This window comes from Orcinus orca, chromosome 13 (genome assembly GCF_937001465.1).
Source record: "Orcinus orca chromosome 13, mOrcOrc1.1, whole genome shotgun sequence".
Classification (NCBI taxonomy): Eukaryota; Metazoa; Chordata; class Mammalia; order Artiodactyla; family Delphinidae; genus Orcinus; species Orcinus orca.
Window position 1 is genome coordinate 89,332,894 of NC_064571.1, and position 26,627 is coordinate 89,359,520.

The 26,627-nt window shown below is 55.5% G+C and overlaps 1 protein-coding gene and 2 long non-coding RNA genes across 5 annotated transcripts in view; 1 reads left to right on the forward strand and 2 right to left on the reverse strand.

The window, feature by feature from the left end:
- Positions 1-503: 503 nt before the first annotated feature.
- On the reverse strand, positions 504-5,048 carry LOC125960828 (uncharacterized). Its single transcript, XR_007470893.1, has 3 exons — positions 5,006-5,048; positions 2,196-2,264; positions 504-554 (listed from the first exon to the last, which is right to left on the reverse strand). It is a non-coding gene; the product is annotated as an uncharacterized LOC125960828 (long non-coding RNA).
- Positions 5,049-9,155: 4,107 nt separating this feature from the next.
- COLEC11 (collectin subfamily member 11) overlaps positions 9,156-26,627 on the reverse strand; it is a 35,710-nt gene continuing 18,238 nt past the window's right edge. For both annotated transcript variants that reach the window (XM_033437509.2, XM_049696458.1), the window contains 4 exons: positions 14,643-14,714; positions 12,154-12,207; positions 10,197-10,292; positions 9,156-10,039 (listed from right to left, as the gene is read on the reverse strand). In XM_033437509.2, the coding sequence (XP_033293400.1) occupies positions 9,648-10,039; positions 10,197-10,292; positions 12,154-12,207; positions 14,643-14,714 (614 nt within the window). In that variant the 3' untranslated portion in view covers positions 9,156-9,647. The remainder of the gene's footprint in view (positions 10,040-10,196; positions 10,293-12,153; positions 12,208-14,642; positions 14,715-26,627) is intronic.
- On the forward strand, positions 9,862-16,607 carry LOC125960927 (uncharacterized). Of its 2 annotated transcripts, XR_007471118.1 has the most exons (4): positions 9,862-10,001; positions 13,029-13,102; positions 15,210-15,312; positions 15,415-16,607. It is a non-coding gene; the product is annotated as an uncharacterized LOC125960927 (long non-coding RNA). The 2 variants fall into 2 exon arrangements; XR_007471119.1 differs by lacking the exons at positions 15,210-15,312; positions 15,415-16,607 and adding an exon at positions 13,687-13,818.

A 26,627-nucleotide genomic window follows, 5' to 3' on the forward strand; every position in this document is an offset into this window, starting at 1 on the left:
GTCACACCCGCTGCCAGGCCTCTGCGTCCATCATCCCTCGCGAGAGAACTCTCGCTGCTCTCACTGGTGGGACAGGGTGGCAGTATTCCAGCAGAGTTCCGGTTCTTCCCCATATTTATCAGTATTTTCTCTTTTTAATATACATGTCCTACATTTTTATAATTAGGCAGGTAAAACATTTTCAAAAAAATTCAAGATCTGCCCCACTTTTCTTCCCATCACAGATTATGAACACCACGTGGGGCAGAGAGAAATACAGGAGGATCTCAGTGATTTCCCCCGTAGAGCAAAGTGGTCCCAAATTCCTGTGTCAGGTCCCCGTCTGTCTCTGCCATGTCTTAGCATGAGTGGAGGCTGATTTCTACACTTTTCTGCTGTTCTAATATGCTAATTCACTGATTGGCGTCATGTGACTCCCAGCCCAAGTACACGGGGAGATTTTAATTAACAGGGCTTCGCGGATTACCCCACCCCAGCACTTCGCAGAGGCCAATTTACAGTACCTTTATAAGGTTTTCTGCAGGAGCAAAAAAGTCATCTGTTGCAAATAAAATCTAACCAAAGAAAGAAAGAAGTAAGGACAAAATAACCATAAATTACAAACCATTTTATTTCATTCCCTAGTGAAACATTAGGAGCTGCAGTAAAAAGGAAACGTGAAACTGCCTGGGGGGAGAGAAACAATGTGCAGTTAAGTCACAACGTGCTTTTTAATGTTTAGATTTCATCGCCTGCTTCCCCCTTAATCTTGCCTCCCCACACTTTTTTCTTAATCCCCTTTACCATCTGGATGCAGAAGTGCCAACTTCTTACACTTGGAAAGAAAATAAACCAACTTATTTTCAAGGACAAAGGACATTGGGCTTTGTGAACCTTTCACAGAGCAAGGGCGAAAAAAAAAAAGGGGCACAAGGTCACCCCTGTGTCTCAGCCAGCTCCTCAGAGGATGCCCTGCAGGTAGTTTGGCCTGGTGATTTGTTCACCAAAGCAGAACTTCTTTTTCCTTTTGGCCACGCTGCTAGGCTAGCAGGATCTTAGTTCCCGGACCAGGAATTGAACCCAGGCCATGGCAGTGAAAGCACCAAGTCCTAAACACTGGACCGCCAGGAAACTCCCAAAGCAGACCATTTCTGAGAGTAAGGTGTAAAGTGGCTGCTGGCCACCCTACTGAACCTGGGGCCCAGGGACACCTGTGGTCTGGAAAGGATGCAGTGTCCTGGCCTCTGACGCCAGCCAGAACCCAAAAGGCAGGGGAGGACCTGGCTGTTCTGGAGCTGCCAGCGGTTTGGGTGACCTAGCTTGTGGGGCTGTTGCTATGTGCGACCTGCATCAATGAAAAAAATGCTGCTGCCGTATCAGTAAACAAAGGATGTTGGGCCATCGAGCCATCACATTGCAGCCGCCCAGATGGTGAGCCCTGAGGGAGCTCAGCATGGAAACAGGATGCCCGCCACCAAGCCCTCAGCCCCTGCAGCCACCCCCTGAAGACAGGGGGCCCCCTGCGGGGACTCAGGATGAAAAAGCACAGGATCCTGGCCCCAGGTAGCTGAGGTGCGGATCAAAGGAACGATTCCGGTGAGCCCAGACTCTTGCCTCTTCCCATGCATAGAAAAGGGCTGAATTCATTAACCTGAGATGTCTGGTTTTCTTTAATGAACAGTCATCTTTGATGTTCCGACTGCCTGGTCTCTGTGGCAAAAACCCCTGTAGATCCTGGTTCCTCCCCGACCTCTGCACAGCGGTCCCTCAGCGCTACTGACAGGCTGCGTCCTGGGCTTAAGTCCTCAGTTTTGTCCGCCAAATAAAACATAACTCTCAACTTTTAGGTTGTGCAGGGGTTGTTTTGGTTGACACCTGCCCCTGAGAATGTAGCAGAGCCAGCGAAGCACAGGGGAGCTGACCTGGGAGTCCCTCCCCTGCCCCAGGGCCTGAACCCTGGGACACAGGGGCCCTCACCTACCCTCCAGGGTCCTGCCCCTCAGGCCCCCCGTCAACTCCCTTTGCTGCATCCTCTGTCTGGCCAGCTCCCTCCCCTCCTGAGGAGTCCTTTGAGCATCACTTACCTACGTGGTCCTCCCTGCTTCCCCACCCCACGCGGCGCCCTGGCCTGCCTTGTTGCCAGCGCTGGTCTAGACGTCTCCGGGCAGAGTGTAAGCTCTGGAGGGCAGGCCTGGGTCTTTCCCTCTGTGCCTTACCTGGCGCCTCGCACACCACGTTAAGCTCTCCACGTGATTCTCCTACTAAACTCTGAGGACCACTCATCTCTACTGTAAGAAAACACAGAGGGACGGGGAATTCTTTTCATGGGTGCAAAATGTCTTTTTGTTTAAACCTCAGGCAATGCTGCCTTGGCTCATAACTGTCGCCAATTTAAGAGAAGTTCTCGGAAGCCTTTTGCAATAATGGGCTTTCTCAAGGAGGCCGCCCTTGGGTCTGATTCGTGATCTTCTGGTCGGGGTCCCTGCAGTGGTAAGTGAGCTGGAACCTCGGCCTGGGTGCTTTAAGTGCTTCTTCTCACCCTGAGAGACCCACTGACCTTTCCTCCTACAAACTCAGGAGCCACATCCATCCGAGGCCATCCAAGGAGAAGAGTGGGCAGGATGAGGTGGGCGGGGCTGGAGCGTGGGAGGGGCAGAGAGGCCTCTAGAGGGGGGCTGCTGTGTGAAGGAGAAGAGTGGGCAGGATGAGGTGGGCGGGGCTGGAGCGTGGGTGGGCGGAGCTGGAGCGTGGGAGGGGCAGAGAGGCCTCTGGAGGGGGGCTGCTGTGTGGGCGCTGAGGGAAAAAACGGGAGGCCGGCTGAGGTTCCCCAGAAACAGACGGGTGTGCTGCATCTTCTCTGGAGAAGCAAACACAGGGCCCGGGGACTCTGTACTGGTGTCCAGTCAGACTTCGCCCATAGGCAGACTCCCTTGGTTGATTGGGTCTGAGTTCAATAAGGAGACCCATAAACACACACTTCCTCACTGCAAGGAACGAGTCCAGGAGGAGAGAGCAGCCAGGGCACACCACTGATCCCAACAGCAAAGACATGCACGGAGGGCCTGGGTGTCGGCACCGCCTGTCCACCCTGTGGTGGGCAGAAGGCCCCCCCAGCAATGTTGCTCCCCAGTCCCGGAAACCTGTGCCTGCATCACCTCACACGGCAAGGAGAGTTTGCAGCTGTGACCAAGGTTACAGACCCTGTGAGAGGGAGGCAGTTCTGGCTGATCCAGTGGGTTTAGCCTAATCACCTGCGGTGTCTCAGGGAAGCCAGTGGGGGGTCCACAGCTCTGGGACCCAGGGGTTGCGGGCTCACCAAACCCTCTGCTCATGGCCCCCACCACCTCTACTGGGAGCAGCCAGGTCTGTAGGGAAACGGGGAGGAGCCCCCAGACCCGACCACCTGCTCAGACCACCTATGGCATCTACTTCTAAATCCGTCTAAATCTGGAATCCCTTACTAGTTCATTTAAAAGTAGCTTTTAGGGCTTCCCTGGTGGCGCAGTGGTTGAGAGTCCGCCTGCCGATGCAGGGGACGCGGGTTCGTGCCCTGGTCCGGGAAGATCCCACATGCCGCGGAGCGGCTGGGCCCGTGAGCCATGGCCACTGAGCCTGCACATCCGGAGCCTGTGCTCCGCAACGGCAGAAGCCACAACAGTGAGAGGCCCGCGTACCGCAAAAAAAAAAAAAAAAAAGTAGCTTTTAGGGGCTTCCCTGGTGGCGTAGTGGTTAAAAATCCGCCTGCCAATGCAGGGAACACGGGTTCAAGCCCTGGTCCGGGAAGATGCCACAGGCCGCGGAGCAACTAAGCCCGTGTGCCACAACTACTGAGCCTGCGCTCTAGAGCCCGCAAGCCACAACTACTGAAGCCCAGGCGCCTAGAGCCCGTGCTCCGCAACAAGAGAAGCCACAACAATGAGAAGCCCACGCACCACAACGAACAGTGGCCCCTGCTCGCCGCAACTAGAGAAAGCCCATGCGCAGCAACGAAGACCCAATGCAGCCAAGAATAAAAATAATAAATAATTTATTTTTTTTAATAGAATAAAATTAGCTTTTAAATAGTTGTAGGCAAAGAGCAAGATCACCTCTAAAAGGGGCTGTGGCTGAGGCCAGGCTGTGATGTTTAATGAATATGCTAAAGCTTTTCATGCAAACTGCAACTTAGTCATCAGAAATGAGGAGCATTATAATGGGTTGTTCCAATGCAGTGAGGCCGTCATCAGAAATGAGGAACATTATAATGGGTTGTTCCAATGCAGTGAGGCCGTCATCAGAAATGAGGAACATTATAATGGGTTATTCCAATGCAGTGAGGCCGTTAGTTTCTCTTGGTGGAAAAAAGCATAATCTTGACATTTCACAGTCAAAAGCTGTTTTCCTCTGGGATTTGCCTTAAAATAGGAAGGTGCGACGGGGTGAGTCTAAGAAATGTGGGAGGGTGGTCTCCCTCTGAGGAGCAAGCCAGGCTGTCCCGACAATTCCCATTCAAGAACAGAGGCTTCTGTTATCACTGCCGATGGGGCCTAATAAAAAAGCCTCTGGGCAAAAGGCTGAGACTTACAGTGAAATAAAAGAAGTTTATTCAAGTGTGGGACAAAGCTAGAGCGCATACAGGTAGCGATGTGGGGGAGCCCGAGGTCAGCACTGAGATCCCTGGTGGACGTGCTTGGGGATTTGTTCAAGTTTCCCGCGGATGCGTGGCTCTTCTTTGGGACAAAGTTTCATTTCACCTGTGGGCTTAGTTCTTTAGTGTTTTTGTACAGACCAAAGTGGCTAAAACCCCAGCAGAGCAGGACCAGAGCCCAGAGCCACTCAGCACACTCGGGCTGTTCCCAGCTCCGCAAACACCATTCCCGGCATTCAGCCACCCCCAACACCAAACGTCTGCGGAGATCCGTCCCACCCTCACCTCTCAAAGGGTCAAACGCTTGCTGTGCTGATAAATTCCTCTCTGTCGCCCTGTTCTTTCTGCAATAACAACTTTAAAATAGCAAGTTGTTTATAAACAGCCCTCCAAGCTCACCAGGAGTCCTGACGTTCGGTGTTCAGAATCAGGTTTCTTACTTCCCACTAGCCAGCCAAGGTCCCATGGTACTCAGGTGCCAGCAGGAGAAAATTTATAGGGGCCCGAGCCGGGGAGTCAGAGTTTCCCGGGGACGGGCCTCACCTGTGTGATGTCACAAGGGCTGCAGGGAGCTAGAGCTCCAAGCTGAGCAGCCCCTCCCTGCAGAAGCCAAGGGCGCCCCTGCAAGACCCCTGTGCGAGGCCAAGGCAGACCTGGGCCCCCCGCTGTCGCTGACCCTGCCACTGTCCGCCCCCATCCCTAACAGCAACCTGGCCTGAAGCCCCTCCTCCCTGGTTCCTGGGTCCCCTGGGCTTTGTCTCTAGGAGGCCTCCGTGAGAGCATGTGTTCAGCACACCCAGCAGTGGTTCCAGGCAGAGAAGAGAGCCAGGGGGGCTGAGAACGGGAAGGACCCTCAGCCAGGAAAGCGCAGACGCACACAGAGCTTCCATGGGGGTTAAAGGGTCTCGCGGACCTTGAGAAAGCACACCTGTGCCTCGTGGCAAGAAAGACACATGTCCCAGCCCTGGGAGCCTGGGGTCTGGGGAAGGGCTTCCGGTGAGACGGGGACAGCTGAGCACCTGCCTGACACACGTGGCCACACCTGACACACATGATCACACCTGACACACATGGCCACACCTGACACACGAGGGGCACAGGTGATCACACTCATCATCACACCACCCTGCAGAGCGCTGTTATCACAGATGGAGAAACTGAGGCCCAAGGTTATTCCAGGGAGCCTAAGTCGTAAGCGGCTGAACCGAGCAGGGATTCAGAGCAGCAGGTGTGCCGGAGCGAGGGATCCTCTGATGCCTGGAGGGGTTTCCTGCCTCAAGAACCCCTCCCACTTTCCTTCCTGGGTTCTCTTTACCGGGTCTTGGCCTGCCCTGCTCCCCCCTGCACCTCCAGTCCTCCGGGATGAAACCAAACTGTCGGGAGAGACTGCCCCCATCCCCTTCCAGAACCTGCCTGGCCCTCCCCCATTCGGCTCCCACTGGACCCTCTGGTCTCAGGGGGCACATGTCTCCCCTTCCAGATGAAATTCTTAAGAACAAAACTCGTCCATTACTGTTTAAAGTCCCTAAGTTTGGCGGTGGTTTAAGCTACCTGATATGGTCTGCTTGGGATACCCCATCCTTGTGAAGCAGAGTTTCCCTCCCGCCATCAACACTGCAAACGGCAAGCTTTCCCAGCCTTCCTCATATCTAGGGCACAGACACATACAAAGCCACTGTGTGTGGAATGTTCTTGGTGTGGTGCCTCTGGATCTGTGCAGTGCACAACCTGGGCAGACACATATAACTGGCCTGGAGATCTAGGTACCCAGACAGGCTCGATACCAGTGCTGAATGTGGAGCTCGGCGCGGGCGTGCAGGGCAGTTGCTCCTGTCTGCAGCCGGCTACCGGCAGAGGGACCCTGCAGGCCCTGCATGGTGTATGGGCTTTTCTCCCTTCCGTGTAGCACCCAAGACATTCTCCAGTCTTTCCAAAATTCCTTTGAACTGCCAAAAAGCTTTCAACAATTCCCTTTCTGCTTAAATTAGCCAGATTCAGATTTTTTTGCTTACAGCTAAGAAACGCCACCTGCCCTTGGTTCTGATCTGCTAGATTAAACGGGGTTACCCCTGGTGACCACTCCTGGGCCCTCGCCTGCCACCCGCCCCCAAGGAAGCAGGTGGGCGCCGTCCAGACCCCCAGGGCGGCAGACGCGGAAGCCAGTTTGTCAAGTCTGGGTGAGGCAGGAACCGACAGACAGAGGCTGCCCCGGGGACAAGAAGGCGTTGAGCCGCGGGTCCCCGCCCGAGAGGAGACACCCTCTTGCCATTCTCGCTGCAGCCCCCCGAAACCCCGCTCGTCCCCCGTGCTGCAGGGGCACCGGGCCCAGGGCGAGGAGTGGAAGCCCATGCTAGAGCTCGCCGTGACCCCTACGGTCAGAAGACCAATGCTTTTCCCGACTCCTCTGTTTGTCAGGTCTCCATGGCTGCCGCCACCTGGGTTCACACTCAGGCCTCGATGAGAAGCCACACGGAGCACGGCTGAGTGTTCCCTGAAGGGTCTGGCACTGCTGGGTCTGGGGGGGCCCTCCTCCCCTCCCTGCTGCCCTTTGTCCCTTTGTTCTTCTGCATCTGTCTCCCTTCTCCGTTTCTGACTGGTCCCCACTCTCTCAATACCTCTGTCTCTCACACACACACATACACACACGCGCGCATGCATACACACACACACACACACACACACACACACACACGAACCCCCAGAGCCTCAGTGTGGCGGGCAGCCTAGGGGGCCCGGGACCCCTGCAGCATCGTCTCGCGGGTGCACGTCCCCCCGCGGCCGCTGGGTGGCAGTGTGGACGCGCGGGTACGCCGCCGCCGCCCATCCTCTCCGCCCACGCTGCACCCGGGGCTCAGAGAGCTGCCCGCGCACCAGCTTTCCGGTCACGCCTCGATGCAGCACCTAATAAATCCCGGTTCTCCCCTCAACCAGACCGCCTCCCTCCTGCGCTGCAAATCAGGGGCCGCGGCCCACCCCGCGGGCCCTTCCTGCCGAGCTGGGGGATTCAATTAGCGGCTGTGCTTCTGGCCTCCTGCCGGCTGCGCCTGTCCTATCAAATTGTCTTTGAAACCGTCACAGCCCTGTAGAGGTGTGTGACCCGGGCACAGACAAAGGCCGGCGTGCTTTCCTGCGCTTCGTGCTGGCACAGAGCCTCGGAGGCGGGCTCATCGGAGGCGGCGACAGGAGGGGACGTGGATCGGCTCCCTCTGGTTTCACCTGAGAGCCGAGGCGACACGAGAGCACAAAAGTGGCCCCATCCCAACTCGTCCCGACACGAGAGCACAAAAGTGGCCCCATCCCAACTCCTCCCCTACCAGGGACGAATCCAGACCCAGGGAGGCGCCGGCTTGCCCTGGGCTGCCCTTGACCCCGGTGAAGAGCCTGGAGGGGTGGGGCACACCTGACCCACCCTAGAGCCAGGGCAGCTCTGTCCAGGTGACCGAGGGCAGTCGCATGGGCCGAGGCCGTCGCGGTGATGCTGGGGAAGCTCCGGCTTCAGGACGCCCTGCCCAACCGCAGTCACCACCTGGTCAGTTCCCTTGCACAGGCCCCCGGGACTGGATCTGCCTGTCCTGTGAGGGGCAGTCACCTGGGCCAGCTCAAGGTCATGGGCCCTGGGCTGTGAGCAGGGGTGCCTGGCTGCCCCACAGGCCCGTGGGTGCAGCGGGGGTCCCGCAGATACCCGGAGCAGAGCCGCTGCCTTGGCCCCTGTGGCACCTACAGCAATAGCACCGGGGCCTGAGCTCCAGTCTGCAGGGCACAAAGAGGACCAGCCCCTGGGGAAGAAGCCAGCGGCACCTTTACTGCGCTGGGCTCTCACCGCGCCAGCAGCTCTAGGCAGACGCTCCCCTTCCTCCAAAACAGTCGCTACACAAACACCCTGCAGGCGCGGTCCAGAACGTCGGGCAGCCGGGGCCTCGCTCCCAAGACACGCAGACACACAAGAGGCCCTGGAGAGCGGTGTCCCCGGAGCCCCCTTCTGGCTCCCAGCCCCAGCTGTTTTCCTTTGTGGGTGCGTGTCTGCCTGTTTTCTTTGAAAAATGAAGATGTTTATTATGTTTTACTGGGGATTCTGATGTACAAAAGGAAGAACCGTGGGTGACGGGCAGGCAGCTTCTGGGATGGCCCCCAGCGGTCCCGTCTCCAGGAGTCCCCTCCCCAAGTTCAGGCTGGACCTGGGGACAGGCTTCTGAGACCAGAACGCAGACAGTGATTGGGGGGGGTCGCTTTCCAGGATGGGCGCATGCTCGCACTGCTCTGAGGTGGCCAGCGGTCCTTGGGGAGGTGCCCAGGGCAGAGGTGCCCAGCAAGGAACCCAGGCCTCCATCCAGCCACCCGTGTGGCACTGAATGCCACCAGCAACCTCACGGTCAAGTGTGGCTGGTGAAACAGAGCCCCCCACACACACAGCCGAGCTCTGGGTGAAGTCCCACCCCACAGGACCTGCGGGGACATTGATGCTTTGTCGTGAGTCGCTGTTTGGGGATGACCGCGATACAGGAATAGATAACGAATACCGCTAGAGAAGACACTGAGAACAACATTCAGTTGTCAGATTCGGAGCATTTACTTTTCTTTTTCCTGAAATCCGCAGCAAAGCAAAATTGTTTCTACGTTTACAGAAGCATTGATCTAAGCTAAGAGGATTCTTTTCCATATAGAAATTAAAAGGAAGGTAGTCATTGAAGACCCCTCTACCATTGTTTGTACTTAACTGTTATAACATTTAAAGATCTCGTTTCATACTTTGCACAAAGCCAAGAGCGATTCTGAGTAATAATTACATAACGAACATTTTGTCTACACTACAAATAATAAAACTCTAGTTCTTCAGACATAATACCCAGAAACACTTTTTTTTTTTTTCTTCTTTTTCGCCCAAGCATGCACCATTCTCTAAGATTCAGAAAAGGAGCCTTTACCGGGGACCCCGCACTCCTGCTTGGGGACCACGTGGCGGGCAGAGCCTCCCACCCGTGGTGGCAGCCGGCAGCCACCCGGTGGCGGAGGGGCCGCCGATGCTGGAGCAGCAGGGCCCCCGCTACACGTGCTCCTTGTCGAACTCGCAGAGGAAGTGCATGGTGAGGTGGCAGGCCACGTCGTTCCAGCCCCCGGAAGCCACCAGCTCCACGCAATCCTCGTCGTCATAGGCGTTGTTGGGCTCCCCGCTGCGCCACTGGCTGAAGGTCTGCATGGGCGAGCGGTCCGCGTAGACAAAGGTGCCCTCCCGCTCCAGGTCGTTGATGCCGATGAAGACGCGGGCCAGGCCGGCCTGCGCGATGTAGGCGGCCAGCAGCCCGTTGGCGGCCTCATCCTTGGGCATGCCCAGCGTGCCGCCCCGGCCCTGGCAGGCCAGCTGTGCATCCACGTACCGCTTCTCCTCCTTCACCAGCAGGTAGATCTTCTGCTCCGTCTCGCGCACGCCGGCGACGGCTGCGGGGACAGGGCTGGAGGGCGAGCGCTCGCGGGTCCCCAGCAAACCCGGGGCGCCAACCCAGCACGCGCGCACGGGGAGCAGACCCAGGGCCGCTCTGCCTCCGGGCAGGGGTCGGGGGTACACGGGAGCAGGGAAGCCCCGAGAAGCACGTACCGTGTTTGATGAACTTCAGCTCTGCTGTGATCTGCGCGACCTGGTTGTCTGTCTCCCCGACGGCCTTCCTCAGCTGGCCGCACTCACACGGGATGCCTGCGGAGACCGCGCCCGGCGTGTGATGGGACTGACCCGGAGGCGGGCTCGGGAGGGGGGGTACCCCCTTCCCAGCATGCTAGGCGATTCAAAACACGAAGGCCTTTGAGGCTGCATGGAGGTTTCAGACTTGATCCTAAAGGCAGGGAGCAGTGGAAGGGTTTCCACAGGGGCACCAAGGTCGGATGCACGTTTCACAATCTCGCTCTGGTCGCTTAGGAGATCAGTGGAGGTATGGCGGCGAGACGGGCGGGCGAGAGCAGGGGGTTAGGACAGTCACCTCGGGAAGACTGCGGGCAGTGACAGCGCGGCAGGAGAGACGACAAGACGTTTGAGGAAAGTGGTGGAGCTGGAACCGTGGGGTGATGTTCAGTCATCCCAGCATGGCCAACCCTGCCTCAGCTCAGGTGTTTCCTCCTGGCCCTCTCAGGAGGGCCCTAACCTTCCAGCTGTGAAGAGCTCCACGCAGTCAGGAAACTTCTCAGAATGTCACTTGGCCGGCACAGCGCTTGGGGGGCCCGTCGCCCATGGTGGCACTGCTGGCTTCGGCTTCTCCACCAGACCAGGAGGGGCCGCCGGCTCCCACCCACCCTCTGCTCTGACTCTGTGAGCACAGGGGCAGGACTTCTCACCTTTTCCTGAGAAATTCCATCGTGCGAAGCTCTCAGCCTGCCTTTCCACTCTGAACACACTCTTTGGTGTTTGGCCCGGTCTTCCAAACTCTCAGCCCCCCTCTACCACTTAGAACCCAAACACTCCCCAACACATGGGCACCTGGAATGATGCTGATGTGATTGGGGTTTTTTTCTTTAATGGAACTTTTTCTGAGACACACGTTGTCTTTGAGTTCGCTGAGGTTTGAGGCACTGATGTTTTCTGGAGAGATGGGACCGGTATCAAGCTGACAGGTCCCCTCAGCTGGCAGGAAGGGCCTACCCAAGGGACGCAGACACTGTATCTTCCCCCTCAATCTAGTATCTGTGCAGTGTCTCCTGCGGTCACACGTGTGGGGGACGAGGACCAGAGGGTGCACACCTGTTAGGATGGCGTTTCAGTAACGGGGCTGAGAGGCCACAAGAGCCTGAGTGATGGTGGTGGGAACAGTCCGGCAGGGGTTGGGGGACACTGCGCATAGACGGCCTGAACCTGGCAGGGACAGGGGTTGAGTGACATCGGGGTGGAGGTGCGTGCTGGGCAGGGGTGCGGGTGCAGCCGAAGTCCAGGGAACAGAGGTGGGGTTGGAGCGGGCAGCAGGCTGTGCCACATGGAGAAAGAAGAAAGGGCAGCGGGCAGAGCTCCTCCGAGAAGAGAGGAAGAAGCAGGGGCCACAGGGCGGCAGGCAGAGAGGACGGGGGCTGCCCGCGGCCCGGTCTCCTGGCACCAGGGAGAAGTTAAGGGAAGTCGGCAGGGAAGTCGGTTAAGTCCACTGAGCTGGGCCGGGGTCCGCGGTGACAGGAGGGTTGTGGGGAGTCGGCTGCAAGGACACCCAGAATGAGGAAGATGAACCGGAAAGTACAGGCGCGCTTCTCAGAGAAGCTGGTGGTCAGGAGGGGGTCCTGATGCTCCCAGAGAACAGTAGGAAAGGAGGAAAGTGCGCTTAGGGCGCGCGTATCTAAGCTGGATCGTGATGAGGGGATAATACACAGCCGGCGTGCAGACCACAGCCCTGAACGGGAACGAAAACGTTCAGGTAGCAGGAAAGCAAACACTGAAATAGTCCACAGGAGGGTGTGATGCACGAGGAAGGCGTGTCAGTTACACGCGCTTTTCCAGCCTATTAAGTTTTATGTCATGATTTATACTTTCTAAAAGTACAATTTTAACACATTTCTAAAAAATCCTTGGACCCCTTATGCCATACCTGGTTCTCCATTAGGGCCAGGGGGTCCTATGTCACCAGAATCTCCTTTCTCACCTGGAAAAGAGAAGCAAGGCCAAAGTCACAAAGCAGGGGTGGGACGTGTCCCCTGAGTTCAAATGTCCAGGTAGCAATGTTCTTTCTTCCATGTGCAGTGCCCTGCGGTTCCTCCCAGACCCTCCTTCTGCGGTGAACTGGAGGGAGGAATGGTCTGTAGATGACTGATTCTTCAGGCTCTGTTTATGTGACGTGGGACATCCACATATCATGGGACTTCAGAGATTATCAGATGAGCGTTCTTTAAGTCAATTCTGGAAAACCCAGCATGTTTCCTAGAACACGCTATCACCTCGGAAATCCGTAACACCCAGTGCCAGTTCTCTCCACGTCCCACATCACAGCAAGAAAATTCAGGTAGAACAGGTAACGTCAGAGACGGATGGACCGTAGAGGTTCCCTCATCCAAACAGAGTCAAGATGAGATCGGTCCTCCCTGTCCCTCTCTGAGAGGCAGCAAGGTGTCCCAGGGGCACAGCCACCAGGACACCTGGGCGCCAGCCTTCTGTGGACAGGACAGACAACTCAGCCACTCTGCCCCTCCGTTTCTTCCAACTTACGAAACAAAGGGATAGGAGGAAATCATGGCAACAAAGCTTTCTAGAAATTAGACAATGGCTATTTATTTTTAAATCACAGGATATTCCTAAAGCACTACCTTTCTTCCCCCTGAGAGAACTTAAGCTTCTCGGCTGACCTGGGACAGTGAAGGGGCAGCGACTTCTACATCCTTGGAGAGTCATGTTCCGTTTGATGGGGATGGAGAGAGCTCGGCAGTCTCCGTCCAAGTGATTCCTTTTTTTTTCTTTTATCAACACCAGGAGCTTGGAAATGACTCAAGGATCAGCTCGACAAGGACCCAGGACGGCAGAGTCTCAGAGATGGAGCAGATCAGGTAAGCTAAGCCCAGTAAGGGCCTTCTTGGCAAGCTGTCCCCTGGTGAGGCTCTGACATTTACCCAGAGCGTATGCTGTATATTAAAAGCACACACATCCCTACTTGTAGCCAGTATCCACTGCGTTCCTCACAGCAGCTAAAAGGTGGAAACAACCCCAGTGGCCGTCAGCAGATGAAGGGATAAATAAAACGTGGTCCATCCATGCAACAGAAAATTATCCAGCCTTAAAAAGGAAAGAAATTCTGACACCTGCTGCAACACAGATGAACCCTGGGAACATTATACCCAGTGAGACAAGACACAAGAGGACAAGTACTGTACGAGTCCATTTATATGGAATATCTACACAGGCACGTTCACAGAGACAGACAGCAGATCGGAGGCTGCTAGGGGCTGCAGGGGTGGGGCGTCATTACCTCATGAGGACAGAGTCTCTCTCTGGGGGAATGAAAACATTTTGGAAATGTGTAGCGGTGGTGGTCCTACAACACTGCAGTCGTGCTTAGTGTCACTGAATTACACTGAAAATAGTTAAAGTGACAAATTTTATGTTACAAATATTTTACCACAATTTTTTTAAGCTTTTTCACAGCTTCCGCATCCCTCTCTACATCACGCATCTCGATCTGTGTGCTCTGTAATGAATCCACGGGGCAGGTGTTGCCCACGGATTCGCCGGGAGGAGAGACGCAGCTCGCCGAGCTCGGTCCTGGCTGAGGGACCCTTCCCACCAGGGACAGGCTGGGCCGGGGGAGGTCTGTGCCATTCGATCGGAACTGACCACCTGGACCCATCACAGCTCAAAGCCCCAGGCACGGTGATAGAGCACAGGACTGCGGGCACCGCGCTGGGCAGAGCAGACCACAGCCAAACTCCCTCCCAGCCCCAAGCCCCCCAGCCTCTGTCTCCTGCTGCCAGCACCCACGACAGGACCTGGGGGAGCCCTTCATGGGGCTGAGGGGCCTCGCCTCCTCCACCCCGAGCCCTCTGGGGTCTAGCATGGGCGCAGGACAAGCCAGGGGCTCAGAAAGCATCTGCTGACTGAGTGCGGAATGGGGGGCGGGGGCGCAGAAGAGCCGGGAGATGCTGAGCGACCCCTTAACTGCCCTGGGGACAGTCTCCCGAGCTGCCCACCCTCCAGGGTTGTGCAGGTCAAACGGGGTCGCGTGGGCACTGGCGCTGCTCCCACGCTGCTGTCACCCTCCTGCCCCCCGTGCTCATGGGGAGCCAGCCCCCAGTCTCAGAGAGTCTGAGTCACCCGAGCTGCAGGTGGACGGACAGTGTGTCGGGAACGCGGTCCTTCCGCTGCCTAAATGGGGCTCCTGATTCTCCCCCAGGCAGCATGTGAACCCTGAGGGGCAGGGAGCTCTCCCCACCTCGTGGCACCCAGTCAAGTCTGATCGATCCCAAAACGCAAACGCTGGAACACAGCTTATCGTGTATAAAGCGCACAAAATAAACACGACCGCCAGCTACTCTCTAAGCGCCTGGGAGGTGAGCCTGCGAGGGAACGTGAGCAGAGGTGTGTCGGAAGTACCTTTAGAACCAATGGGACCGATTTTTCCATGGCGCCCCACGCCGCCTTTCTGTCCTTTGTCACCCACGTCTCCTGTGGAAAACAATGAGATCACAGTTGGTCGAGGCACAGGTAATGCAGTACACCTCCTGTGTATCAGCCCATGTGAACACGCATGCACACACACACGAGGAGACCGAACACGTTACGACTCTTGTTTAACCTCTCCAAGGTCGTGTATCCGACTGACCCCAGAAGGCTCTACATGTCACCTGCTGATGTATTTCCCAAAGGAAGACACACACCCCTAAAGTCACACACACTACGGAACAGAGGAGGCCACACGGTACATCCCCATGTCCTCAACTCAACCGAGCGCCTTAGACTGAGCACTTCCGGCCAGCAAGCAAGTCCTAGTTCTGTGATGTCCCCACAGCTCAGGCCAGGTTGAGGTCAGAGGACAGAACACAGGCTGAGGGGTGAACCACAGCAGAGATGCAGACGCCCCACCCAAAGCCGGCTCACGTTCGCACAAGGGTGAAGTGTCTGGCACAGAGCACGCGCACACGTTCTCTTATTTGGTTACAGGAGGGATTCATCGCGCAGATGGGGTTCACAGGGGTTAAGCTCTTGCCCGGGTCAAGTACCTGGTCCCGCCACGAGGTGACTCCTGCCCCAGACACCGTGTATGGTGCGTGATGCTGGGGACACAGGAGTGACAGGGCTCAGGGTCTGCGGGGGGATCGGGGAGATAAGCGGCCAGTGGTAACTCACACAACTAGTATTGTAACAGGAGATGCCCAGGGCTCCAAGGAGGCATCCGGGAGCTGGGGAGAAGAGAGCCACCAGCCAGGACCACGTCACCATGCCTCTGGTCACATGTGGACGAGGCCTGGACAGGGACGAGGCAGGCACCGCAGGAGGCGGCCCAGGGGAGTGGTGTCGGGAGGGTAGGGAGAAATTCCCAGACTGAGAAATGTCTGGGAGGCAGAGACTTAGTAAATACTCACTCTGAGGATATGGTGAGGGCTTCACTTTATTGCTGGAAGAGGAACAAGCTACTCAGCTCTTGGGCCAGACAGGGCCACAGCGGCCTCGACAGCCACGCCCCTGGGGCTCTAAGTGAACCCCCCAGCACAGCCGTCCTGAGGCAGCTCCAGCCACAGAAAAGTGTTCCTTTGTTGACTTGCAGGAGCTCGAAAGGTGCCACCTGCTCCTTCCACCCAGCAGTCCTGGTTTTGCAGCCAGAGAGATGCACGGCTAGTCTAATCCGCCGTCCACAGACAGTCCTTCAAACATCTCAACTGTTTTCTCCCTGAAATCTTCCCCTCAGCTTCCCCACCCTGTCTGTGCTCCCATACAGGAGCACCAGCCCCCAAGCAGGCCTGACCACTGTCCCCTCCTGCTGGGGACTGAAGTGCCCCCCAGATTCATATGCTGAAGCCTGACCCCCATGTGATGCATCTGGAGGGGGTCAGGGTCAGAGGAGGTCACGGGGTGGGATGCGTCCCCTGATGAGAGGATGAACAGCCTGGAATCCTCTCTCTCCACCATCTGTGGACACGGCCAGAAGTCGGCCGTCTGCAGGCCAGGGAGCGGATCCTCCCCAGACCCCAACCATGCAGACAGCCTGCTCTGGGACCCCTGCCTCCAGAACCGTGCGAGATCAGGGTCAGGGGGTTAAGCCCCTGTGTCTGTGGTGTTTGGCTGGCCCCCGAGCCACTTGTCTGGACACCCTGGTCCCTTGTCTGGACCCTCTAGTCCATTAGTGTGGTCTGAGCTCAAAGATGACCACAGACACCCTGCTCAGCCTCCTGCAAAGTGTTCCAGAGCAAAGCCCCTGTGGAGTGCGCACTCAGCTACTGCCGTTGTTCCAGGGCCTCGGCCGCCACCCTCCTTCCGGACACCTTTTCTTCAAAAGGCCAACGTTCCCTTCCCTATAACTCTCCGTTGTGCCCCTCCTGAGGTCCTGGGGTCAACGTGAGCCCTGGGGAAGCTGGGCTGAGCCGGATAAGTGTCGAGATGACCTCCATGCTCATGCTTTTTACTTTCACGTCTCGCCAAATCACGGGGGGGTTTGGCTTGTTTTCACGCTGTCTCAGCAGGGTCTGCTGGGACACTTGCTGCGGCGTCCTTACAGGGACACGCAGGCCTGATAACCTGGATTAAGCTCGGGCTCCATCGGGCAGTCCCACGAAGAGAGTGCCCAGGGCAGGTCTCGGAGACCCCAACCCAACCATATCTTCAGGCAGGAAGGCACCTACAGTAATGCACCTACAGTCATGAGTCGGGTGGACGGTCCCCAGCACGTGAATCCCACTGAACTCCCACTGGAGAGGGGCAGGGTCGCCAGAGTCTGGAGAGTGGCTTCTGCCTGGGGAACACGCCTCCTCGTTCAGAAGACCCGACACCGCAGAGGAGTCTGGTCCACGTTTTAACGGGCAGATTGGGGCAGACTGGGTGTGAGTGCAAACCCATCCCCTGAAGAGTCTGCTGTTTGCTAAGATTCCACCTAGAAAAGGTGAGGACAGAGTGTGGGCCTCCTGCCAACCTTGGGGTCACTTCTTCCCGAGACCCCTCCCTGCAGAGGGGAACTCAAAACAACACCTGCCCACCCCTCTGCTCCCGCCCAGACGGCTCCTGCTGCCCCAAGCAGACAGGGAGAGGGTAAGGAGGCTTGGACGAGCACACTGGAGGGGGAAACACCTGCGATCAAGAACAATGGCGAAAGCGCTGCCCCCTCCCACCCCGCCCCGACCCCGCAGGAAACCTCTCGCTTAGCAGACGATTAACTCATGATCCATGGCACCTGCTGAAGGATGCCGTCAGGGTCTAGCGCACATCCTGCTGTGGTAAATGAGCCAAACTGAGGGTGACTGGAGAGCCCTCGGCTTTCAGCCCGTCTCTCAACTGCACAGCCGAACTTCACCACTAATTCAAGCTTGCCGCTGACACGTGGCACCTGCCCCCAGCAGGTACTGAGCCCAGCTCCCGCCCTTGGAGGGGTGTGGGACCCGGCCCCTGCCGTAGGGGGCTCTGAGAAACCAGGCACACGTATAGAAAATCAATCGGATGCCAGCAGCTCACGGGGCAGGGGGATGGGGGCAGGCGGCGAGCCCAAGCCCAAGGCGGGGAATGAAGGCGCTGCAGGTCTGCAAACCTCAGGGTGGGAGTCCCCCGGGGGCTCGTCACCTCTGACGGCTGGGCCTGCCCCGGGGGGATTCCACAGGTCCGGGTGGGGCATCCCCGTCGAGCTCCCGAGTGTTGCGGATGCCGCTGCTTCCTGAACCGGGCTTGGAGACCCCTGCGGTTTGCGGTGACATGAGAAGGCTGGAGCTGCAGGAGGTCGCCCGTGCAGGCCAAGGCTGGGGGTCAGGCAGCCCCAGGTCTGTGCTCTACCTTCGAGGCTGAGTCTTTCTCTCTGCAGAGTGGTGTCCTGTAATAACAGCTCCTCTTGTGTGTGAGACTCCAGGCCCGCAGCGCCGTGTGCACAAGGCTTGGAGCTCGGGCCCTGCGGCCCAGCTGATTCTCCCCGTCACTCAGCTGTGCCATCTCTGTGCGTTTCTGACCTACATAATGGAGCTAATAACAGCCATAGTAGAGCCATCTCACGGGGCTGAGGGAAACGCGAGCACCGTCGGGTACGGCATCTGGCACGTGGCAGGTGGGCCTAAGTGTTGGCCGCTATGACTGTCATTTGGAGGCAGAAGCTCCGAGCTGGGACGCTGCTTCCTCAAGAGCGACCCATGTCCCCCATGACCCCCCTGGATCTGCACAAGCAGAGCCTCAGGCCCCACCAGCTCAAGCACCGAAATCTGCATTTTAACACATCCCTGGGTGATTCCAGGGGCCCCAAAGCTGGAGCAGGGCTGGACCAGACCCCGCGGGCAGCCCTCTTTGGAGGCTGGTTGAGATTCCATGGTAACCCACTGCTTGCTGCTGCCAGGAGCAAACTGGAGCTAGCAATAGAGGTGCTTGCAATCTGGGCAGTTCTGCTCGTTTCTCCAACTTTCAGAGATAAATTAGAATACTTCCAGGTACACTGTGTGCCAGGAAAGCCTGTCCACATGTACTGATGGATCTCAACCTCACAGTGTTATTGCCATTACCACCTGGCATGGGCTGAATTGTGTGTCCTCCAAAATTCTTATGTTGAAGCCCTAACCCCCAATGTGACCATATTTGGAGATGGCCTTTCAAGAGGTGATTAAGGTTAATGGGGTCAGAAAGGTGAGGGCCTAATCCGATAGGACTGGTGTCCCTGGAAGAAGAAGACACACCCAGCGAGCCACACACAGAGGAAAGGCCTCATGAGGACACAGGGAGAAGGCGGCCATCTGCACCCCACGGAGAGAGGCCTCAGGGAAGCCAGCCCTGCAGACACCACGGTCTCTGACTTCCAGCCTCCAGGGCTGAGAGAATAAACATCTGCCGCGTTTGCTACAGCAGCCGCAGCTGACTGGTACGCTTTCCCTCTGCCCCAGAAGCGAAAGTGGAATCAGACGGGTAGCGCCACCCACCACCAGATGCCGCTAGTGCAACTGGTGTCCAGTGATCCAGGGCGCAGCCTGCAATCGGGCAGACCAGGCCCGGGTCCCGGCCCCCAACCCGTGCAGCCTGGGGTGGGTCACAGCCCTCAGAGCCTCGGCTTCCTCACCTGCAAGGTGGCATTACCCTCAGGCCACTGAGCACAGGACATCGGCCCAGGTCTCCTGGCCACACCCAGGGCCCCGAGCCCTCACCTCAGCTGTGGGGCAGCGGCCTGGTCCCCACAGACCCAGCCACAAGCCAAGGCTGCACTTCCAGGGACTGGGCCTGAGGGCATGCTGCAGGCTCGTGGGAGACAAACAACCCTCCCCAGGGCCCAGAAGGTGGGAACTAGGAAACCAGAGAGAGCAGAGCCGACACCCAGCCTCCCGTGGTGCCGGCTCACCTGTGAGGAGCCGCTCAGGGGCCAGGCCTCACCTGTCCCTGTTCAGCCCTGCATCCTCGGGGCCCACGGCCCAGGCCCTCGGACCAGAGGAGACCTGGTTCGCGACACCCCCTGATGACCTCACAAGAGGGCCTCTGTGCAGAAGGCTAGGTGCTGGGGGCAGCTGGGCCTGATGCGGACGGTCACCCCAGCCAGCACGACCAGCGCCCTGCCGTGCACAGCTCCCAGCCATCAGTCCCGCCCCAAGAGGGGTGTCAGAGTAACAATAGCCACCACCTGTGGGTGCCTGCTGGGCAACGCATGCACACACACACGTGCACACACACACACACACATGCACCTATGTGCGCATGCATATACACGTGTGCATACACACGCATTCACATATATGTGCGCACATGCACTGTGCATGCATTCACATACATGTGCTGCATATACACAACGCACACGCATTCACACGCATGCATTCACATGCATATACACATACATACGTATATGCACACAGATACATATGTGAACCCATACATGCACACACATGCATTCCAAATATGCGCGTGCATATACATATATACATACACGTGCGTGTGCGTATACATGCATGTACACATGCACACATATCTACATTCACAATACATGCACACATACACACAAACAGCATGTTCAAACATACAAACACACACCAAGCAAGCCTTTCATCCTCACAGCACTCGGGCTGAAAGCTGGAAGCAGTAGCCTACAGCAGGCCCCTGCACCGTGACCCTGCACACAAGGTCAAGGGTGTGGGCTGCCGTTCCTCATAGGAATATTCTCTCTTCGGGGTGTGTTGGAGAAGAAGAAAAAGCAAGAACCGTTGAGTTCCCCGAGATGTCCACACACTCTCCACTTGAGGGCAACCCAAGGTCGTCTGCGATGCTGACTTGCCTTAACTCGCAGACACTCCTTGGAAAGCAGCAGAAAAGCAGTGTGGCTGCCAGCCTAGAGGAGACTGGATCTGAACAAGAGCCCTGCTGGCTTCATCCCGCCTCCTCTTGCCTCTCCAAATGACAAGGAGCTTTTTGCAAAAACCAAACAAATCCCCCCACCCTGGTGGATGACTGGAAACGCACCAGACACACTCAGATCCGGTCCCTTTAAGTCTCCGGAGCTGGCGGTGGTGGCTCCCCAGGGAGCTGTGACTGCGGTGCCAGCCCTTCCCATCCCATCCCGCTTATGAGAAGTGTGCCAGCGCATGTTTGTCCTCTGGACGTGCACGAGGAACGGGGGCAGCTCGCAGCGGGCTGCTAATTCTTATTAATTTTAATGAAGATCTCACACCGTCCTTTGAAAAGGAGACAGGGCAGAAAGAGCACTTGGCATCCAGCTGCCTCTGAGATTTTCAACGGAGATAATGTGCACATTACAGCGCCCAGAAAGCCCGTCGCTGACGTAGGGTCACCCTCCCCCATCGCAGGCCAGGTGGGTCCCCAGCTTCTGCGCCCAGGGGCCCGGCGGCCTCTTAGCTGCGTGTCTGGGGGCTAGGAGCTTTGACAGCTGGGACGACACGCTTTTAGCAGGTCGTGTGGCAGAGCCAGCTCCGTGCTGTGTGCCACAGCGCGCACTCTGACAGTGTGGGGACAGCTCTCATTTCAATAAAGGACAATGGACAGCGACAGCGGGAGGCTCTGCCGGCCCTTGGGCTTGTCTTTGTTATTCCAGAAAAGGCAGCCGTCAGCTTTCTGGCGCTTTCTCCTACAGCTGTTTTGAGTTCTCAACAGGGGGGCTGCTCAGTGTGTGACCAGAGGCCACCCCCTAACACAAGGCAAATCAGCAGAAGAGGAAGCCGCCCTGCAGCAGCCCCATGTCCACGCAGCTTGCATTTCGCGGAAGCTGACGTGAGAAGGGCGCCAGGTGGAGGGCATCCAGATGCTCGCGATCAACCTGCAGTCCCACCCCACGCAGCCCCGGGCGACCGGCAGCCCCAGCGCGGGCCAACGGACTCGCCCCCTCTCAGGCCGCCCCCCAGACCAAAGCTGAAGCTGCGTTTTAACTCAGGCCCAGCTGGTCCCCACGGTTTGGGAAGCGTCCTCAGAGCAGGGCTGTCTGCTCAGTAGGCTCCTCGGCCCGCAGACTTCTCTAGAACCTGGGGCGAGCAGGGGCACGCACACCTGAGGGCCTCGGCCACAGACAGGTCACCCGCAGATTTCAAAGATATTTCAAGACAGTGAATGTCAAGATATTTTACAAACAATTGATTGAGAGCCTTCCAAGGGCCAGGTCCTTGATGGCACGTGAACAGTCCAGTCAGGAACGAGGTGGTAAGTGAAGGAAAGGGTCCCGCGGGGGAGATGGAAATGTGCAAAGACCCAGGGGGACTCTGGGCCGCCCACAGGGAATTACCCACGCTTTCGCATAAACTAGCAAGAAAGTAAATAAGAGCGTTCAGTCTTCTGACAATTTCATAGAGAATGTTACTGGTAGAAATAACCGTCACCAAATAAAACCGACGCTGGCTAAAACTACACAGAGGAAAACTGTCATTAACTAAACATTGATGGGAGAGTCCTGTCTATACAATTTAGAGCTGAAATTTTCAACCAGGTGCAAATAATGACACTCTCAGAAGAGCTCAGGATGGCAGAGGTGAGAGTTGGGAAGATGTGAGGTAGGTAAAAAACTAAAACGTTAAAACTGTTCAAGGAGGACTTCCCTGGGGGCACAGTGGTTAAGAATCTGCCTGCCAATGCAGGGGACACAGGTTCGAGCCCTGGTCCGGGAAGATCCCACGTGCCGCGGAGCAACTAATCCCATGCACCACAGCTACTGAGCCTGCGCTCTAGAGCCCGCGAGCCAAAACTACTGAGCCAGTGTGCTGCAACTATGGAAGCCCGCGTGCCTAGAGCCCATGGTCCACAACAAGAGAAGCCACCACAATGAGAAGCCTGCGCACCACAACAAAGAGTAGCCCCTGCTCGTCACAACTAGAGAAAAGTCCACGCGCAGCAGCAAAGACCCAACGCAGCCAATAAATAAATAAATAAATAAAATTGATTCCTAAAAAAAAAAAAAAACTGTTCAAGGAGTCCGTGAAAATTCACAGGGGAAAAGTAATTCCAGTGAAAATAATTTCTAAACAATGAAAATCAAGTGTGAATGATGTAAGTGCACTGCATAAACACAACTGAGGATTTAAGTTGGCTTAATGTAGTGCCTGGGGAAATATCAACACAGCCTCAAGTGGAAATAACCGTTTTTGAAAGGTCCCAGCCGACTCTGAAGGGGCCGCTGTCCGGGATGAGCGAGGACCACCTTGGGTTCAGTGCCGGTGGGCGTGGGGCTGGAACAGCTCGGAAGTGGGAACAAGGCAGCTGCGCAAGGGCCCACGGTGCACCAGGCTTGCTGCTCCCGAGTTCCCAGCTTTCATCCTTTAATAAACAATAGGGACTGATAGCGACTACGTTATTATTTTGCCTTCACGGGTTGGAAGCGAGGGTGTGAAGCCAGCACAGCTGGTAAGCAGCACGCTTGGCGTTGAGCGGGTCTGCCCCGCCCACACCCTGCCCTTCCCGCCCCGGAGCCCGCATCCTAGGAGCCCCTTTCGGAAGCCTCTGGACAGGTACCCAGATCCAGCCCACTGCCATTCTTCGTAGAAACCAAGCTGATGCAGAAACCAGGCAAGTCTCCCCAGCACCCCGCCCTGCAGTGGTCACTGCTCTCCGTAGGGGACAGGGCCCCCGGGCAGTAGCTGCAATCCGCTAAGAGCAGGGCACTGGTGGGAACGCCTCCACGAAAGCAGGATGCAGGAGGATGGGAAGGTGGCCGGGAGAATCCCGCATCCCGGCGGGAGAGCGGTTCCAGTGAGGAGCCTTGGGGCGTCCTGGAGCTGAGGTCGCCTCCCAGCACACCTGAGTCTCCGAGCACGGCCCGCCTCGAGCTTCGCCACACTGAACCTGCGCTAGCGCTTCTGAGGTTGGCCGCAGCTCTCAGTTTCCGGGCTCCGACGAGCCCAGGTGCAGCCATGCTGACCCTGTGAGCATGGCCGTCAGTGTGTGGGAGACCGCCAGAGCTCACGAACCCTCACCTGGGCCTCCAGGTGAGCCTACATCGCCCACAGGCCAGGGCCACGGCCACAGCAACCTTTCAAAATACCTGTTAACATCCAAAGTATAGTTCATGCACGTTGCTGGGAACACCAACGATAGAGACAGGAGAAAATGTAAAGAAGAATTTAAAGAAGAGAATTTAAAGGTCCATAATCCTATAACCCAGAAATGTCTACTACTACTAGTATTCTGATTGATTTCTTCTCCATCCTTTTTCTTCGCCTTTTTGTAAATATCTTAGTCGATCACATGTCTGTTCTTGTATCCTATTTTATTCTCTTATATTCTATCATGCCACGGCCAGTCCTCTTTTTAAAGGTCATCCAAAAATGGATATTTCCTAGATTTCTACGTAACTATCCCACTATTCAATAATCCAAATATATCCCACTTGGGTTGACTTGTTCTCTGTGCTCTACAAAGTAGCAAAGACCCCAGACCAAACCTGCTCATTTTGTCAGTGGCGAAGCCAGACCCCTGGCAAGCCCGGTGATCACTGCCCCATCGCCTCCTAGCCTGGCAGGTTCCTTGTCAGGCAGGTCAATGGGACTGTAAAGGGCAGGTCCAGGCTCCCCTCTCCTGCCCGAATCATACACAGGACTCTGCTCTCGAACATACCGCTCCCAGTGGAGTTTTAAGTTACCCATGGGTAGGAGACATTCATCAAAATGATTTCATACATGAGAAATCCTTACACTAAAATTTGGCATTAAATTTAAGAAATAGGTTCAAACTTATATACACAATATAATTACAACAAAGCAAGAAAAGTCACCCCGAAAAAGGAAATATACCAAAATAAGTGGTTATCTCTGGATGATTTTATTATGCCTGATTTTCCTCACTTTTATAGATATATATAAATTTTCTATCATGAGCACACCTTACTGTTACATGTTAGAAAAACTTGAAACAAGACAGATTCTCGATCCAGCCCAAATTCCCCTCCACACTGCCCCGCAGCTTTCTGCCTCAATTTATTCTCCAGGGTCCACATATCTGTTCTCCCCCTCTGACTCTGGGGCTCAGGTGGCCTCCCCGAGATCTCAGCACGTAACAGCACTCAACTTAGTGGTTAATGACAGGAAAACGCAGTGAATTAGGCTGTTGCCTTCCCAGCAACGTTCATCCTCATCAGAAGATTCGGACGCTATAATAACAGCATTTATAGTTTCTGCGTGCTTGTCCTGCCTTTTCAAGAGTGAGAATAAGAGAGAATGATGATGATGACAGAGCGATGAGAGAGCTACATGTTGGTGACACTAGTGACAGAGATGAGAGAGCAGCCACGGGTCCACATTGGCATGAAATTAGGCATTGCCTGCTGCACGTGCGTTGAGCTCAAACATCGTTACTTTGAAAAAACATCAATGCAAAAACCCCGCGCTTCCACGGCAGGGGGCGTGGGTTCAATCCCTGGTCAGGGAACTAAGATTCCACATGCTGCACAGCTCGGCCAAAGGGAAAAAAAAAAAAAAATCAATGAAATGGCGTCATGAAAATGAATTTGTGACCATCCAGAATAGAGGCATATTCACTTCCTAACTGTGAAATGTGACATTGTCCTCACAAGACAATAGAGGGGGACTTCCCTGGTGGCGCAGTGGTTAAGAATCCACCTGCCAATGCAGGGGACACGGGTTCGATCCCTGGTCTGGGAAGATCCCATATGCCGCGGAGCAACTAAGCCCATGCGCCACAACTGCTGAAGCCCACACGCCTAGAGCCCAGGCTCCGTAACAAGAGAAGCCACTGCAATGAGAAGCCCGCACACCGCAATGAAGACCCAATGCAGCCGAAAAATAAATTAAAAAAAAAGAAGAACCCAAGAAGGTTTTTTAAAAGACAGGAAAAGACAATCCTCAAAAAGGAAAAAAAAGAAAAGAAATACAAATGACTTTTAAACACCTGAAAAATAAGCTGGCTTCATTTATGATTAGAGAGGCTAAGTTAAAGCCCCACTGACGTGGCCTTCCACGGCTACCAGACTGGCAGCTTTCTGAGGCAGGGAGGGTGAAGGGGTCGGCCGTCTTGTGCTTCAATAAACAGAGGGTAAATGGATTCGATCCTTTTGGAAGGCCATATCCACCAACATTTCAAATGCACGTGCATTTTGATCAACAATTACTCTGTCCGGAATTTATCTTCAGGCTGTACTCGTCCACATTAAAAATGACATTTACAAGATTACTCACTCACTGCAGCAAGGCCCTAGGGAACTGTAAATCTGCAGTAATAGGAGACCAGTTAGATAAAGAATGGACACAATGTCTCCAGGCGAGAGCAAGCACAACCTGCATGTCCTCCTGTAGAATGAATGATCTCCAAGAACACGGTTAAGTGAAAATGCAGAACATTACATACATTTTGCAATTGTTTGTACAGAAGCAGGAAAGAATAGTGTTCACTCAGCCATTACAAAATATCTCTGTGAAGATAAAGAAACCTAACAGTGGTTGTCAGTGGCGAGGGCTGCTGGTGGGGATGGGAAGGAGACTAGTGGCTGTGAATAATTTCTGTATGTTTTGAACTTTGAACCAGGACAACAGTTCTTTTATTTTTTTAATTAATTTGTTATGAGTAAAGGGAAAGTAAGAAATAAAAATCAGCACGTGGGCTTGATGGAGGGATGGTGGTGACACAAGTGCTCGGGATCTAGACTGTGACCCGGGTTTCACAGGCATTTGCAGCTGCCAAACTCACTGACGCTACGTAAATCACACCTCAAAACACGAAAAAACTGGGACTTCCCTGGTGGTCCAGTGGTTAAGGCTCAGTGCTCCCAATGCAGGGGGTGCGGGTTCGATCCCTGGTCTGGGAACTAAGATCCCATATGCCTCACAGCGGGGCCAAAATAAATAAATTAATTAATTAAACAAAAAAGAAAAAACCAACATTTAAAAAAATTTAAGAATGAAAAAACAGTGCATGGACTTAAAAACATAACAACCTTTATCTGTGTTGTTACAAGAACCACCTAACTCCGATGCTATG